Source organism: Ochlerotatus camptorhynchus, unplaced genomic scaffold, assembly GCF_037179485.1.
Source record: "Ochlerotatus camptorhynchus isolate MF236.1 unplaced genomic scaffold, CSIRO-AGI_Acam_v1.1 ptg000114l, whole genome shotgun sequence".
Lineage (NCBI taxonomy): Eukaryota > Metazoa > Arthropoda > Insecta > Diptera > Culicidae > Ochlerotatus > Ochlerotatus camptorhynchus.
In genome coordinates this window covers 3,356,101-3,374,438 of record NW_027040604.1, presented here as the reverse complement: position 1 = coordinate 3,374,438, position 18,338 = coordinate 3,356,101, and the positions used below count along the sequence as shown (strand labels likewise).

The 18,338-nt window shown below is 41.5% G+C and overlaps 1 protein-coding gene across 1 annotated transcript; it reads left to right on the top strand.

Annotated features, from left to right (window-relative positions):
• The first annotated feature begins 1,009 nt into the window (after positions 1–1,009).
• On the top strand, positions 1,010–16,771 carry LOC135699714 (nuclear pore complex protein Nup88-like). Its single transcript, XM_065220002.1, has 6 exons — positions 1,010–1,038; positions 13,294–13,419; positions 14,028–14,295; positions 15,047–16,179; positions 16,241–16,489; positions 16,557–16,771. The coding sequence occupies exons 1-6, from the start codon at positions 1,010–1,012 to the stop codon at positions 16,621–16,623; spliced, it is 1,872 nt and encodes a 623-aa protein (XP_065076074.1). The 3' UTR covers positions 16,624–16,771.
• Positions 16,772–18,338: the final 1,567 nt, after the last annotated feature.

Sequence of the window (18,338 nt, the reverse complement as noted above, 5' to 3'; positions counted from 1 at the left end):
CAAAATTTATTAAGAGAAATGGCTTTATGAAATAGAAGCTTGATTAAAAATAATTAGTTAATCACGCGATCACTTAGCCGGTAGAAGCTATTTTCTCGTCGTGCTTCGTTCCTTGTCGTTGTTATTTCTTCGCCGTTAGAAGCACATCAAATGTTTTGATGAGGTCGGTAGAAGTAAACATCACATTCGACTTTGCCAATGGAAGTGCAAAATTTGGACGGGACACTGAATGCAAATGCTGCTGAGATGGAAGCAACTTACCGGTTTTTAGTGGTGAAAACGCTTCTCATTAATTTCAAGTCGAAAGAGTCTATGCTATATGCAATTAGGAACAACTGTGAAATAATGTTCCATTATTCGGATGGAAAGGCAGTGAATGTGTGTATGGCGCCTGTGGAAGGCAACAGTCAATATGTGTGAGTGTACGAATTACCACCTGAGGTCCCGGATCGTGATGGGGAAGTTCAGAAAGCATAAGGTTTTCATCTGCGAAAAACACATGAAACGAAGCAATGTTGAGCGAGCTTGACGGGACGGTGGGGGAACATTAAGAATCTATTACCTGGGATAAAATCACTGTGGAGCTGGGCCGCGACATGCATACTGGTACAAGCTGTGTATATGGACGGAAATAGGAGATTGCATCCTCGGTGCCTCCCCTAGCGCAGTCGGTAAAGGTGTAGCTACAAAGCAAGACCATGCTGGAGGTGGCTGGGTTCGATTCTCGGTTCCGGTCTAGGTATTTTTCGGGTTGGAAAATTTCTCCACTTGCCTGGGCATAGAGTATGATTGTACTTGCCACACAATTATACTAATGCAAAAATGGTACACGCATCGAAAGCTCTCAATTAATAACTGTAGAAGTGCATCTAGTAGAATACTAAGTTGAGAACACGTAATAAGCTGATATGCGATATGCAATAAGCTTGACATGCGAAGAAGAAGAGAGAGAGATCCTCGTTTTATTTCCTCAATAGAATGAAAAAAAAAACAAATGTTTCGTTCCGAGATGGAGAGGTACTGGGAAGCCGGAAAACAGTAAGAAAGATAACAACATAATGACAAAGAAAAACAGGACGTAGAAAGGGGACATCTATATCTCTCACGCCAAAGTCACGAGTTCATATGTCATATCCGGACAAGTCACTTGTAATTTTGAGGTTCCACGCTAAGGCTTCCTTAGAGTGTCACCTTAAGCCAAAATTGATTCGTTTTGCAAAGTAGCAAGTTAATTTCGATAGTTAATACCGTATACTGAATGTCTTTTCGGCCATATTTTTGTCAACCGTTTATCCTGCAACCAGAGATGGTATAAAATGGTAAAGATTCCTTGGACTTTCTCCCGAACAGAGGGAAAAATAGTTGCAAAAATCCTGCGCATACCAATCCACATCAAGCATCGATACGTCTGTCATTCCTCATTTCTTCTCGAATTGCACCGATGCTCTGTGGTCTGTTCGTATTCGGCTCACCCTTGCTTTCTTGTACCGCTCACTGTTCTGTCAGGTGCTTATTTGCAGCAATATTTCATTCTCTAGAATTTCTGATATTGTTTGTTGCTTTGTTCAACACCAATCAAAGAATTAATCAGCGAAAACACGGCACTCCTATTCTAATTAGAACAAATTGCCCGAAAGCCCCAATCCGAAGTGAAAACAGCACAACACCCGTCAACGATTATTGCCATCAATGTTGGCACTTGTCGTTCCGCAGCCATCATTAATAAGTACGTTTTTCCACGTTGCGATGTGCCACCTGCCAGATATCAACCCCCTTAGCCGCGTTCTGCACCGCGCTACTGTTGTCAAAGTGATAAGCGGCAGTCGTCGTCATCATCGAGAAGAAGGCACTAAAAATTAACAACTATCCAGTTGTAGCAGCATTGCGATTGTCTTTTTCGTCCATTTAGCAAACTCCTTTGCGTAGGTACCTACATTTCCCATAGTGGGTGTCAAATTTGCCCCCGGGGGAGCAGTTCTTAGTCGCAACGGGGGTTGAGTTTGGAAATGATTATGGCTTTTAAAGACCTCTGCTCGCTGTCATTTGTCTTCTTCAGTTGCAAATGGTAGATCTGCGTTTGCTACCTTTCGTTAATTGGAAGTGTGATTTTCGAAAACATTTGAGAAAATATTCCGGAATTTACAAGTTCTTCAAACGATGTCAACCCATCTCGGTCCGTACCCCATAGCGGCAATGTGAAATTTATTCAAAACTGCATAATCACCACCTAAAGCTAAAGATCACGGATTTAGTGCGGTATCGTTTCGACGAAGAAGTTTGCCTCCACAATTCGTGATTTCTCGTACCTTTCAAGTTTAGAGACACATAGTATAGATTCAAATTTCCAACTCCTCCGGCACCCGTCTCTCATCAACCACCAAAACCACGTTCTTATACCAATCAACCAAAGCCCCGGTCCAATCCACCCGAGAGACATCACCCGACGACCGAAGTGAAAGTGTTAATTTAAAAACTTTATAAAAGTATTAAAATTCATTTCGGTATCAAGATTCGTGCTTTGCGTGCTGGTTGTCGATGATATCCGCGAGGTGAATCCCTCTACTCCCCCACCGTAATGCCACCTAACTAGAAGTGACACAGAGACACACACACCCCGGGAAATCGGTCCTCCTCACCTGGATGGAGAAATGTAGTAAAAACGAGCGTAAGACGTTTCGCAACTCTTTTTACGATATTGGCACCGTTGTCCTCTCCTCGTCGTCGTCTCATTCTTTCCACCATGGAGATACTCCTGAGGATGAGATGAAGCAACGCTAAACCTACCTCTTGGACGAAGCAGCAGCAGCAGCAGCAGCTACTCATTTGCGCCGGTTAATTGTGATTTCTGGTGCGGCACTTCCCACACCGACCGCTGTTTGACGGTGTCAGCAAATTTTGGATTTTTATTAAAATATGTAAATGTAATTTTTATGATTATTATTGGATTATTTAAAAGAGGAGCGGTAATTAGTTCGCTGTTTATGCTGCAAACATCGCCCGCCAGTTATTGACTGTGGAGAAATTATATTGGTTGGCTGCTTGGAAGTTGGAGTGCTGGGTTGAAATTTTAGAATATGCGGTCTTAAGATGTACTCCAAGTCATCTAAAATCATAAAAAATGCACCTGTCGTTTGAGTCATTCCAACATATTTAGCTTAGTGTGATAATTGAGAGCTTTTAAAGTATAGTGTTGTATGCATTTATATATTATGTGGCTTGACCGGACCGCGAATGGAAGTCCCTAGTATTTTAAGAGCAAAATCAGAAGATATGTATGCTTTAGATCCTCCAGGACAAATCCAAGGTTGTTAAAAGACATTTTTAATCGAAATGATTCGTGCCAACCTTTGTGACTGACGACTTTCGGGTCAAAATAAATTGTTTGGTGGAAAGGCCAGTTGGCGGTTTTAGACACACTGCCATCTTATTTGTAAAATTCCACCTTGCCACCAGCATTGGGATGAACGTCCGCTCTATTGTAATTTCTCCTGGAGGTCGATCGTATATACGACCCTGAATGGCAAGATAGGTAAAGCAGCTCTTACACGCCCTAACCATACAAAGATTTAACTATCACCTTGTATCAGAATCACGCCAAATCCGTGCGTATGTTTGAAATAAATTTAATTAGAGATGAAGTAATGAAGTTTATTGCTGCCAGCTCAGCAACAAAAACGGAACAAGATTCCTGAAGTTTGCGGAAGGCGCTAGAGCTTTCATTGAAAACACCAAAGCCAGTGGATCAATTGAGATGGGACCCGTCTGTAAAATATCTTTCCACGCAATTGACGTGTTGGTATTTTCAGTAAAACGCGGGATAATAATAGGTCGAAGTTCATCGGAAATCCCATGAGTTGCTTTTTTTCATGGTAAGAATTTAATCAATCTTGATTGGGGTTATTTAAACGGTTTTACCGGTATACCAGTTTGTATCCTTATAAAAACTGGTAATTTCGGTCTTTTACATTTGTTATGTCTGATGGTTAATGGTTTATTTAGATCATTCAAACAGTCTTACATTTCAAGATTGTTCAATTGTTATTCATAAAACTGCCACTATTTTGATCTAAAAACAGCTTGGATCTTGAAATCTTGGTGTGTCGCAGTTCGGGTTGAGTTGGTGTCTAATGACAATGCACAGTGGTCCAGAATGCAGATTTGGGTGGAATGATATTTTTTGAGCCTGAAATTGAAACTTTAGACTAAAATTCTCTTCTACAAAGTTGTTCCTTATAGTTAGGCCCTCATTTTTATGACAATGAATTTTAGGGTGGTTCCTATTATCATTAAAATCGAAAGTCTAACTTTTTTGTTTGAATAATATAAGGTATGACGCATTTCGCGCCAAATCGAATCGAAGCTGGCAGCACCCTCTCAGATTTCAATAAAATTTTCTGGATGTGTGGACATTGACTAAATATGCCACTTTGCATACTTAGTTTTTCCAAAATTTATCTAGACTAACATTTAAGAAGGGCCAAACTTTTTCTGCCGATTTTTTTTCAAAACAATATTATGGAAAAATGACAACTCCTACAAAAATATGTTGTATGGATGACTTTTAGGAAATTGTCCAAGTTATCGATAAAAAATACTGGAAAAAATTTCATTTGAGACCTACACTGAAAAAAAATTGATTTTTAAAATTTAAAGTCGATTTAAAAAAAATGGCCATGTTTGATTTGGATGAAACTTTGCCTCAAGGTAGGTAATTATGTTTACTACCATCCGTCCATACATCGCGAGATGGGCACTTTTAAAGAAAAAAAGTTTTTCTTACTAAAACTTTTTCATGTCTGAACTTATTTTTTTTTTATTTGCCATTTTCACACAAAACTAAACCAGTGAAGCTCAAAATCATCTCAGAATCCAATGAAGCTCAATTTGCGATTCAATTTTGTCTAATTTCAATTATCAATTAGTCAAGGTCCACACATCCAGAAAGTTTCATTGAAATCTGAGAGGGTGCTGCCCGCTCCGAATACGAACTTTAGACTAAAATTCTCTTCTACAAAGTTGTTCCTTATAGTTAGGCCCTCATTTTTATGACAATGAATTCTAGGTTGGTTCCTATTATCATTAAAATCGAAAATCTAACTTTTTTGTTTGAATAATTTAAGTGGTGGTGTGGTATCCACTTGTTGCCTAGTGTAGCTCCACTAAAGCCCATTCCTTCCTTACTCTCTCCTCTGCCTGGATCCCCCGGGACCACGCTGAAGCGACTACTTCGAGGGGACTGGCACTTCTCATACTCTCAGTGCTAGCTGGCGTTGCTAGATCGCTGCTCCTCTCTCCACTCCAAGTTTCTCCTCTGGTCACATGTCATCGGTGACATTCTCCACGTTAAGGACAGGCATCTCCCTTCGCACTGTCTCGCACCTTGGACAGTCGAAGACCACATGCTCCGGCGTTTCATCCACGTTGCCATACTCCGGACAGAGGGGTGACGCTGCGTGTCCGAACCGATGCAGGTATTTCCTGAGGCAGCCGTGGCCAGATAGGAACTGCCTCCGGTGGTGGTTGACCAGGTTGGACCTCCATACCTCAGTATCTAGCCAGAAGACGCCTCTTGATATTGCTAGGAATAGAGTTGTTCAGTATGATTCTAGCTATTGTATTGATGGCCTTCCAAGCATTCTTATAGACTTATTCGACGTGGCTGTTGAAGTTTAGCCGGTCATCGATCGTCACTCCCAGGTATTTCCACACGCACTTTGAGACAAAGGCGTGCGTTGGGCCTTGTAGAACTACTCAGAATCCTGCACAGGTTGTCAAGGACCCTCATTTTATGCAGCGCTTTGGCAGTGGCTTTTCAGCTGCGCTGTTGAACGCATTCTTGACGTCGATCGTTCTCACGGACAAAATACCCGAGCAAAGTTGGTTAACAAAATGAAAGCAAATCGATATTAAAGTTTGCAGTTCCTATCATAATGAAAACTCATTTTGATTTCAATTGTCGCGACAGAAGTCTGATATCATATTGTGCGTTCATTATGCAGTCAATACTTTTTAAACTTAACAACTTAACTTGAAGTTCTGCTATTAATTTCTTGTTTAAAATTTGTAAGTTCATCTGTCGTTGAACTAACGATTATTGTTTATTTGTTTTGCTTAACACATTTTAGGTCATTCGTGACTAGCCCGAGGTGACATTTGAACTCAAATCATTCAGCGTGAGAAGCATGGATGCTAACCATTATAGACAGACCCGTATTCAGTCATACATTATGAATGCAAAATCAGTAATCAAATTGATTTCATTGAAAGCAGAATTAGTTTTCTGTTTGATTCAACAGTGTAAAATTTTGCTCTCATTTTTGCTGTGTTAACCGTTAAGTCAACCAAAATGAGATCAAATGGAGTATTCAAAATAAGTTACATCATAACAGCAAATTCTGATTTCAATTTGATCTCTAACTTTGCTCGGGTATCGATCTCCTCTTCGCTTCTGTTTGGACACCTTCTCGACTCTCTCGACCATTGTCTGAATTGCATCCACCGTTGATCTCCCTTTCCGGAATCCAAACTGCCTCTCCGGCAATCCAAAACAAAAGCTGATAGGGCTGATTATCTCTTGAAAATTGAAAGACAATCAAAACTTGTATGTACAATTCAATGTTTTCCGTGGTAGAAATTATTTTTTCCAACAAACAGCCATTCAAAACTAATAATTCATAGTAGGAGTATATTATAGTAATGTAAATTAATTAAAATGTTAAAGGCACATTGGATGAAAGACCTGTGCGTTGAATTGATTGATATTTGAATGAAAAAGCACTTAAAATCGTCAATTGTTAATTTAACCCCGTATGCACATTTCACCTCCGCTTCCTCTAACATTCACAATACAGTGAAATGTAAGAATAACAATGATTCATAGCGTAGAGTTTGAGAATTCATGTTTAAAAACTCAAAAATTTAGTGAAATCTGCAGGCTGACAAAATAGGGAGCTGACAAAATCGGTAACTAACAAAGTCGGGAAAGCATTGTATCACGTTTCAAGATTCCGTAAGTGGTGGTGACAATAGGCCAAAAAATCAAAACTGGTCATCCGTACCTTATAACATTGACATTTTAGCAAGAAAATCAAATTTTAAGCATATGACTAACATGGAAATGGTTTGATTGAACTTGATAGGGGAAATGGATGTAATGTCGGCCTAAACGCCCCTTATAGCGACCAAAAATGGCCATTAGTACCGTCCCAATGATGTGTTCATCGAGATAAAATTAATAAATAGCCGATTTTTAGCGATGGACCAAATCTTAGATCCATAGGCCATCATTAGAGCCATTTCCCCTACGTCTCTGAATTTTTGGCAGCTGACTTAGCATACATTTATTAATTATTGGCTCAGTATTTGGCATATTTGATTGAGCTTACAAAAAGTCAGAGCAATTCAAGAAAAACGCCTTTGTTTTCTTGAAATAAAATGCTCATTTTTAGTCGTAATAAAGATCATTCATCTGCCACTAATTTTACTAAAATTCTTCCACTTGGTAAAAAGTTGAAAATCGAGCGTTTTACTAAAATAAATCTAACTTCATACAGGCTGCTCCAATAAAGACCAAAATTTTAGCAATAAATCAATAAACATCTGTTCAATCACCAGTCACGATTTAAAAAAAAATAAGTATTTTCATCATGTTAAAAAAAAAATCTTCTAGGGTGTACGATAAATTTTGAGTTACACTGTAGTCTGTGTTGATCTGCTCTGTGATGAGCGATTTGAACACGTCCGAAGTTCTAATGGAAATGCGGCTTGCGGACCAAGTTTGTTACGAAAAATATGGCATCAAAGACTATTCCGAAAAAGTGGCAGAGCTGAGCGTTGCGGTCCAGGAACACGTGAGAAAACAGCAGTTAACGAATCTCACTAAGACAGGATCCACCGAACATTCGCCCCGGAAAAAGAGCTCTTGTAAGAGCTCAAGATGAGCATCTACTAGTAAACCACTAGAATTAAGTACGTTTTGTAACTTTAACATGAATTATCGGCTCCGTAAAGCTAACGCGGTTGAGCCTTACAAATAAATGAACTAGAATAAAAGACCTACAATTAAAAAGGCGTCGAGGCCATTTTGTAATCAAACCTTATAACCTCGCGAACCAAAGCCTACATTCGCAAACCTTAAACACAATTGGATAGAGGAGAATTTCCCCTAAATGTTATTTTTTTAATTAGTTCAAGCCGTTTTCAACTGTTGGTCTTGATACGCCAAAAAATTGCTGGATAAATTCCCCGTCGAATGGCACATGAAAGCTTTGCAAAAATATGCGTTTGAAAACACCCCCCCCCCTTTTCGATACGTGCCTCATTTTCGATTTCATAATTTGATCCCCAGAATACAGAAAGACGTAAAACAAACAGAAATTTATTTTTTCAACAAGCTGGGTATGAGTAATTACTCAAAATGTAGGAATATGAAATAAAATCCAATATTTGGATGAAAAAAAAATATGGGCTCTGGAGAATGTTAAAGACTTGATAATTTGAAGAATATTTTAAATAAATTTGAAAAATTCAAAGACAATTCTTTAGGTATTATTTTTAAAAAAAATCTGAAAAAGAAACTCGGAAAAAATCAAACGAGTTCTGATTAGAATCCCAAGATTATTATTCTGAGATAAGTCACCAAAAGAGTTGTCAGGAGAACTTGAAGGAGAATTGTATGGGGATTGTGAGGAGAATAGGAGGTGAAATTTAGGAAGGATTAAAATAAATATATAATTAGAATTTTAAGCGTGTTCTGATGATAATTTCAAAGGAATATTGAGGAATATTCAGAAGAGAATCTCAATCTCACAATACCACAAGAATCGTATTATAAGGTTAATTTAAAAAAAAAAATCAAGGGTATTCCGGAGGATATCTGAGGAGAATTTTGCGTGAAGTTCAAAGAAAATTTTGAAATTATTTTCAAATTAATCTAATTCTCAGAATAGAAATTCTAAGGATGATTCAAAGTAACTTGTTAGAACAGTTTCAAAGGATTTATTCGGAGATGATCCTGCATACGGCCGAAAATCTCCTGAATATAGGAAATCAATCAATCTAAGGAATTCCAAGGTAATTACGTAAAGAGTTTCAATTTAACATTAAATTTGCCTTATTTTAAATTTTCTATGATATTTATAAAATCTACAGATCTTTAAACTTCACAAGTTTTCACAACACTTCTAAAGTTCTGAAGACTCAAATGATGATTTGACATTCCTGTAGTTTTCTGGTGATCCTTGAAGTCATGAAACTCCTTAAAAATGTCTGTAGTTTGCTTGAAGCTGATGGATCCGTCTTGAAGTTGAAGGTAATATGCCCAAAATTTTACAGCAGTTCCCTTATTATCCCACAGTCTATTCATGAAACATCCCCGATATCCTTACTTACCTTACCAATCAGGCTAAGGCTTTGTTGTCCTCTGCTATCCGAAGAAGTCGCCTCCACTCTACTCGATCCATGGCCACACTTCGCCAGCCTAGTAGTCTGCGAAGGGTCCGCAGGTCGCCTTCTACTTGGTCGATCCACCTTGCCCGCTGCGCGCCTCTTCTTCTTGTTGATGTTGGGGCGCTTTCGAGAACCATTTTCACTGGATCGACGTGCGGCATTCTTACGACGTGCCCAGCCCACCGTAGTCGCCCAATTTTTACAATGTGGACGATGGATGGTTCTCCCAGCAGATGGTGCTATTCGTGGTTCATTCGCCTCCTCCACGTTCCGTTATCCAACTGTACTTCACTGTAGATGGTACGCAATACCTTCCGTTCGAAAACACCAAGGTCGCGTTGGTCCGCCACGAGCATAGTCCAGGTCTCGTGGCCGTAGAGGACCACCGGTCTAATCAGATGTAGATAGTCAACTTCGTGCGGAGCGTCCTCCGGAGTCCAAAGTAGGCACGATTCCCTACCATAGTGCGTCTTTGAATTTCTCTGCTGATATCATTTTCGGCGGTCACCAGTGAGCCCAAATACACGAACTCATCGACCAACTCGATTTCGTCACCGTCAATCTGAACTCGGGGTGGGAGGCTAACATTGTCTTCCCTAGAACCTCTTCCTTTCATGTATTTTGTCTTCGATGCGTTGATGGCAAGTCCAATCCGCCTAGCTTCAGTTTTCAGTCTGATGTACGTTCCCGCCATCGACTCAAAGTTCCGTGCCATGATGTCATCGGCGAAGCCAAGAAGCTGGATGGACTTCCTGAAGATCGTGCCACTCGTGTCTATCCCAGCTCTTCTGATCACACCTTCTAACGCGATGTTGAACAGCAGATACGAAAGTCCATCACCTTGCCGTAACCCCCTTCGAGATTCAAAGGGACTCGAGAGTGTCCCTGATACTCGAACAACGCACATCACTCGATCCATCGTCGCCTTGACCAATCGCGTCCGTACTCGTGCATAATCTGCCATTGCTGCGGTTTTGAAATCGATGAACAAATGATGTGTGGGCACGTTGTATTCGCGGCATTTCTACAGAACCTGCCGAATCGCGAAAATTTGGTCCGTGGTAGCGATGGCACCCATGTATCCCGCCTGGTATTGCCCCATGAACTCTCTTGCAAATGGTGACAGGTGGCGGCATAGAATTTGGGAGAGTACCTTGTAGGCAGCGCTCAGCAGTGTGATCGTGCGGTAGTTGCAGCAATCCAAATTGTCGCCCTTTTGTAGATTGAGCATACGACACCTTCCATCCACTCACTTGGTAGTTGATCTACACCAGTTGCTTTGTTGTTCTTCAGCCGAGCGATCTCCTCCTCAACTACTTGAAGATTAGGGGCCGGTAGCCTGTCGTCTTCTGCGCGTGCTCCAAGGTCTGTTCCCAAGTAACATCGCAGGTTTTATCGCGCTCTTATAGCATTTTACAAGTCTAAATCATGGTATACAGAATCCTCATAAAACCAAAATTGTTACTTGGGTTGCCGTGCCACCTTCGTTTTCTGCTGCATCACCGTTGAGGTGCTCGTCATAGTACTGCTTCCACCTCTCAATCCACATTCACACTCGTTCGTGAGCAGGTTACCATCCAAGTCCTTGCACATGCGTCCCCGATATCCTTGTTACTGCATTTCGTTCCTCGGAATTTCTTCCTACAATTTATGCGACCCCCTTTGAAGATCTCTGAACTTCCCGACGTTTTCTGAATCTTTAGTGAAGTTTCAGAGATTTTTCTTAAGTTCTCAGTATTTTTTTAAACTTCTAAGTTCTCAGTGGTTTGTGGTTTTCAAAATTCTAAATTTTAAGGAAGTTCTGGGAACTTCCCTAAAATTTTCACAATTTTCCTGAAAATCATGGCCTGAGTTCGCATCGCTTAACTACTCGAAGCTACTTATCTTCCCTTAATATATTGTAACTTAACTTAAGTTTTGGAAACTTATGTAAAGCTTCTGAAATTTTCCTGAAGTTAATAAGACTGCCCGGAAGTACTTTGACCTTAACTGAATTTCTATAAATTTTCCTGAAATCAATCGAACTACCCTGATTGAAAACTTGCGCGTAGCTCTGGACGTTCTTGAAGTTTCCGGAAGTACCCTCAAGTTTTCAAAACTTCCTCTAAATAAAATACGCGTTTCTTAAAAAATTCAATAAATTCTAATTTCTGAAAGTTCCCGCAATTTGTCTGATGTTAATGGAACTAGCATAAAACTTTCAATACTTTCCAGGATATCTTGGAGCTTCGTTAAAATGTCCGCCCTTTTTCTGACGTCCATGGGACGCCTAACGAGGTTTTCTGGTAGTTCTTGTTGTTTGTTTTAAGTTAATTGAACGGTGTTTAAGTTCTCAAATTCAAGCAGCGTCGGTGGTGTACTCGTAAGCGTGACTGCATCTCACTCCAAACGGCTTGGGTTCAATCCCAGTCGGCGCCGTCGGGATTTTCAGAGGCATACGGGCAGTATAGCCGTTGGTCCCCGGTTCATGAGCTTGATGGGTCGATAGAGGTAGGGTCCAGGTGTGGGAGCAGCTTCCCTGGCGTCGGTAGCATTGGTACTAAGTGCGGAAAACATAATCGACGGAAAACAAATCAAGGAAAAAAAAAGTAGTCAAGCACCACTAATTAGACTCCATGTCTTAGAGGTACGATGTAATTAAAGTTTAAAGCTGCTTTAAATTTGTTAAGTGTATTCCTAATGTTTATGGGTATTTGAATTGCTATTTTTTTTTCTAATTGGGTGGATTTTGCGGATTTGAAATAGGGATTTCTGTAACAACCCTGTAACAAGGGTAAACTTTTCTTAAATTTTATTATTCGGCAAATTGTTGATACACTGTAGATGAGTCCTCCTGGTTTTTATTATACTTTTGCATGGATCTAGACCAACCCAGTTTGAGTCAAGTCAGTGCCTCTTATTAAAAATAAATTTCAGTATGAACACATCACGCTTAGACAAATAATGAGTCATTCTCTCCTAAAAATACACAACCGAGTAAATAACCAAACCAACTAATAATAATCCTTTCGACATTGGGATTCCACTCGCCTTTGGTACAATTTTCATCCTTTTCAAAAAGACGGCAAGAACAAGTACTTTTCGCAGTCACGCGGTTTGAGAACATTATCAAAGGCACTTTCCTCGTCGGTGGTGTGGTACCTTCACATGTGTAGTACACAGAACGGTGAAATTATGAACTTTCGCGGCTTGACAAACAAATCCTTTTTTTTCCTTTCTCAGCCGCCCGACCATCCCAACACCAACCGTCGACCCAAGCAAATAAATCGAAAACTTTCTCCGAAATTTCCGACATGTATTTTGCATTTTCTTCAAATTAATTTATAAATTTAAATGTAAATAAAAATCTATAAACACACTATGCGAGCGAGCGCACTGCTTTTAATCCTTTTTGCCCCCCTCTCATGAAAGGATATAGGCGCCTGATGTGCGCACACCAACCTAACGACGATTGTTTGCCTCGGTTCGCAATTTAAGGCTTCTTCCAACGCACCGCAGAGAACGGCGGAACATCGCTTGTACATTTAGGCAATCGCTATTTCAAACACACGCGGAACCGCATTCGCAGCCTACGACGGCGAGGACGACATAAGAAGGCTTATTCCATCAGATCCCGGGAACGTACGCACATATGCTTTAACAGCGCCAGTTCAGAAATTCACGGCTTTTCGTGGTGGTGCGGCTACTGGTTATGGTTAATAAATAAACGGTGAACGGCGTTTGCGAACTGCTGAGAGCGGACCATTTTGCGGTTTACCGTGGAATACTTTCTTGAGATGATTTGATTTGATTTCGTTTGTAAAAATTGATTGCTAACTTCATTTTCCATCTTTCCTTTTCTTTCAGCTCCTACAACCTGGACGAACATCTCTTCGCCGAAAATCCAAATCTCGAGATCCTGCAAATCCGTTGGCATCCGGCCTCGCCGACTGACTCCCACATTTTGACTCTCCTATCGGACAACTCGATTCGGTACGTATACGACCAAACGACCCCCACGGCCATTGTCACACGGTTGTGTGTTCTGTTAATTTATAAGACACATCCCGGAATCCTCGTCCTACAGCGCTAATAGAAAACCGTTCCCATTCAACCTCCTCCTAGTCTAACACAATATAGAACAGCTTAGCAGAGAGTAGTTTCAGCTTGTTTGCTTTAGAAAAGCCTACGTATGTAGGTACGACCAGCAGGAAAAATCATCGCCTCAACCACTGTTTTCTCATTATTCCCTCGCTTTCTAGTCTGTCACGCTTGACCTAACCTCAAAAACCCGTCCGACCGCGGTCAACACCACCACCGACCGTCGTGGTCTTCCTTGTCATCTGCGCCCTCGTCTTTTTCAATAACCCGTCGTCGTCGTCGTCGTCCGTTCGTTTGCCCACAGGACAAAAAACCGACAACCATATATTAGGCCGCGACAAGAACAACGTCGTCAAGTGGTTCACAGTGGAACCGAATCCTCCCTTTCCCCAGTACTACCTACTAGACCCAAAAGCAATAATAATCAACTCAAGCTCGAAAGCCCCGCGCCCGGCCTATTACCTCTCCCATGATACGTAGTTTCATTTTCTCGTTTCCAGCGTCTACGATGTGGACTCGCTACGACATGTGTGGCGTGTTGGTCCTTCGCCAGGACTTGTTAGCACCCTGGCCGGTTCTCCACCGGGCCCCGGATCCGCGAAGCTGGCCTATCTCAGCAGCCTCGGCGACACGGCCGTTGATTTTGACATTGCACCGCCACGTGTGGTTTCGGCGGCGACAGCGATGGCGACCGGCAGCAGCGACGATACGACGCTCTCGAGGACGGTCACCATGATGCGGGACAATCTGAGCATTTCTTCGGCGACGGTCAGTATCAGAACATCGGTATGGTGGTCGTTTGGGTGTGAATGTTTTGCTAGAGATGTTCGGTGATATGGATTATGGGGTTAGGAGGTTTGGATTGGCGAGTATTAACTAGATGAGCCATTGAGCCTCGTAGTCGTGCTTGCATCAAATTTTAGTTAAAAGGGAAAGACTAGATGATTTGTTTTGTTTTTTAATCTTCACGAATTTTCGAACTTCAAATAAGGTAGATGCAACGTAAATCCATTCACGGTGTGTAACCCAACTAAATCTTTTATCCACCAAGGAAGGCTGAACAGCTGAAATTTATTTTGTTTGCTAAGTAGCCATTAATTAAGGAACAAACATGTATAATAGGGTGGGTCAAAATTCCAACTGTGCGAAATTTGAGCAAATTTAGTTATGGTCTGGATTTGCGGGGGAATTTTAAATTGTATATGGGAAAATGTATGGTAATGACACAAAACTATTTATTTGCTTGTCAAAAGTTAAAAAAATTGCTCAATTTTAACCTCGAACTTAAATTGGGAATACAGAACAACTTTGTCTAAGACTGCAGGGATTCCTTTTGATTTTCACTCAGAATTCTGCTTGAAAGTATTTTTCAGACATTCCTATGAATTCTTAACACAATTCTCTTGGAATTCACCTGAAGTTTTGCGTAGTTCTTAGTGAAAGTTATGAAAAGGTAATGTTCAAAATTTCTAATTTTTGTTTAAACTCTACCCCATCTCATACCTGAACCTCACCACAGGGCTCCGTGCTAAAATCCCGAATGCCGGACAACGGCGGTAAAGTCGAGTGGCCCATCATAATCCTGCTGGGTGACGGTAATGTTTACATCCTGTGCGCCGGCATCGATACCGATCGTCCAAGACTGCAAGGTCCCATCTCGATCTTGCCCCAAGTCGAGGACAACTACGGTTTGGATTCCTGCTCGCTCATTGTAGTACCGTCGCTTCCGCCCACCATAATAATCGCCGAAAGCAATGGCAAAATCCACCACGCTTTGCTGCTGGAAGAAGAATCCCCAGCTGAGCGATCGCTCGGCGAGCTGGACTCCAGTTTGGTCATCTATCCCTCCGAATGGTACCTGCAGGTACTGGAAACGGTAGAACTCGAACTCGGGCTCACCGGTGTTGACGAAGCAAAGACGTACTCCTGTCCGATCCACTTGAAGCGCGATATGCTCAACGAAGCCCGGTACTTTGCGTATCACGACGCTGGACTCCATGCGATCACACTTGATTTCACTCGCCAGCTTGTACAGTTTGTGGAGAACGAAGAAGACACCAGCGATCGGTATCCACTGTTCACCTCCCAGAGCCGCGCCGAGTATGTTGTCTGTACAAAAGCTCTTCTGAACATGAGCTCCAACCCCGTTCTCGGATTCGCACTGTTGCAGTCCCCTTCGGGAATCTTGCTGCAGCTGGCTTCCGGCCAAGTTGTAACGATGGATCTGATCAGCGATCACAGTTTGATACGCGAATCGAAGGTCTCGTCTGGTTTAAAGTACTCGTCGGCTACAGATTCTTCGCTGAAGCAGCTTCTGAAAGATCCCTTCCAGGATCGAATTCAGTCGATTCTGAAATCGGGAGCTACTCAGCCCATCTTGAAACTGGACCAATCGTCGGAACCAACGCCGCAGGAATCGTTTGAACTGTTAACTCAAGCAACGAGGATGCTACGGGAGCACTACTTTGTCAAACATGAGAAAGCCCGTCAGGAGATCGAGAGGAGAGTTCACGTGCTGAGGCTGCTCAAAGATCAACAGCTGAACGAGATCGCTCAGCTGCAGGACGAGAAGCAACAGATTCGCGAAACGGCAGAACGGTTGGCTGAGAACTATGAAGATATCTGCGACAAGCAGAATGCGTTGTTCAAGAGGTAGTTTTGAAATGGCAATAAGTAGCTTTCATGTGTATGATTTTACTTTCCATCGATTTAGGGCCCAGGAAGTGGTGAGACTGGCAACTCTGCGCCTCCCAAAGGGATCGTTCTCGGAGAAGAAGTACGCGGAAATGATCGAAAAAATTGGCAACGCTACCAAACTGCTGCAGAAGAACGTTGACCAGGCCAAGCAGAAGATTAGTGCCCAGCAAGTTCAGGTGGAACAGAAACAAAAGGCGCAGAATGAGAAGATTGTGACGCTGCCCAGCAAGCAGGAGGAAATCATCAAGCAGATCATCGGAGAAATGTGAGTGGCAGATTCGATCGCAGTAGGGTTTGGTCTAGTAGTAGCTAATTTAATATTTACTTTGAAGGTACCTCCAAATCGATGGATACGTTAAGGATGTGAAGAAGATCAACAACGTGCTGAATTTGGCTTGAATGGAACCTATCAGTCGTAGGCTTCAAAATACAGCATTTTCCGTAGGTTCAACTAACGTAAGTATAAGTACCACAGCATTGACTCTCAACACTTTTAATCTGTACCCTGTTTCATACATAATGGCTAAATAAAACAAGTAAGAAAGTTCATCGAAATGGTTTAATCCGTGCCGAACTGCCTTTAATATTGGAAAGTGTCTAAGCGCTCTCTCTCTCACTTTGTCTGTTGTATATGTTTATTTAATGAAATCATCATTTTTTTTAATGGAACTGACTTGCGATTACTTTACTTTTCGCCGTGGGACAATTTGACTTGGTATTGTTTTTCACATTTCCTGAACCAAACCCCCTCTTTTTTCAATAGCACAGCTTAAAAAAAGGTAAGCTGAATAATGATGCTAATTCAAAATTGTAAAAAATGCAGTTGGGACTGAGTTGCGGTTACCGGAAGCACAGATGAGCGATGGACGTGAAAAATGAGATCCCCTCTTCGTTGCATTTCCTCAATCGGAAGGGGAATATATGTTATGACGGAAATAAGCACAAATGCTTCCTATGTAAGACGGAAGGGCACCGGTTTCATTGCCATTCCGGTGGGAACCGGAAAAGCAACGCCAATACGAAGAAAAGCAACAGCACAACGGAAAACAAAGTACCAGCAGTACGTACGAAGGTGCAGTGGCTGAAGGTGAGTCGTTGGACAACAACGATAAAAAAAAAACAAAGAAAGAGGTAGAGGTGCTTAAGGAAAAGTTACACGTTATGAACGAACCGTTTAATTTTCTGTTTAGCTACATATAACATAACATAACTCCATGATAAATCAAAAGTTTACATTAGTTTTTTTTAATTACCAGTTATGTTTTGTAACGATGTAAAATTCAATGTCATTTATTTTTTTCTTATAGATGGTTTTGTGAGGTTTCGGAACTCTATTTTCTTTAATTTTAGATTTATTTCCATATGTTAACTAGATACCCTGCGCTTCGGTCGTCGTTGTGCCAATTTGGCCGTGGCATATTTCAAGTATGAGAGAGTGATAGCAGTTATATCAAAAGTGTTAATCCGAACTTTTTGTTAGTGCGAACCTGATGAAACTGTCACTTCTTGAAACAGATCCCTTTCGTTTTTCTTTCATTCTCTTTTCGCACAATGATGTACGGAGCGCTCATTCCGAGTGCTCGGTGGACCAGCGACTTTGGACGTGAGCCTCGTCCCGGATGATCACGGCAATACAGTGACAGATGGTGGACATGAAACAGACCAAACCAACCAGCGAGGAAGGAGTCAACCTCGAACCAGGAACGGAAATTAGTGTGAATTTATCTCCCTCGGAAATCAAGAAAAACCCGGAAAAGAGGGAATCATGTCAGTACCGACCAAGGACGATCTACGGAAGGAAATTGCCGGTGAAGCACGGAATGTAATACGAAGCGTTAGAGAAAATCAAAGGGATTCTGAAGTCTGGCAGCGACAGTCTCGAATCCCGGACCTTGGTATGGGCAAACTTCAATTGGTTCCCGTGGGTCATAATCGTTGAACTTCTGTTGCTCCAGCATCAGCAAATGTTGTGCAAGCTTCTCCTTCAATTTGTACGGTACTGTATATGCCTTTTTGAAGACAGGCTGATCGTTCTTCATGATCAGTTCCCCCTCATAGCCTACGATAGGTTCTGAAAAATCTGCGTCAAAAATTTTCTTAAATTTCAGTTCTAA

What these genes read in the sequence shown, in the direction of transcription:
- LOC135699714 (XM_065220002.1), top strand. Translation starts at nt 1,010, where the DNA reads ATGGAGAGGTACTGGGAAGCCGGAAAACA. An exon ending in CTATCGGACAACTCGATTCG is followed by an intron (nt 13,420 to 14,027) that starts GTACGTATACGA and finishes TCTCGTTTCCAG; the next exon opens with CGTCTACGATGTGGACTCGC. An exon ending in TGAGCATTTCTTCGGCGACG is followed by an intron (nt 14,296 to 15,046) that starts GTCAGTATCAGA and finishes ACCTCACCACAG; the next exon opens with GGCTCCGTGCTAAAATCCCG.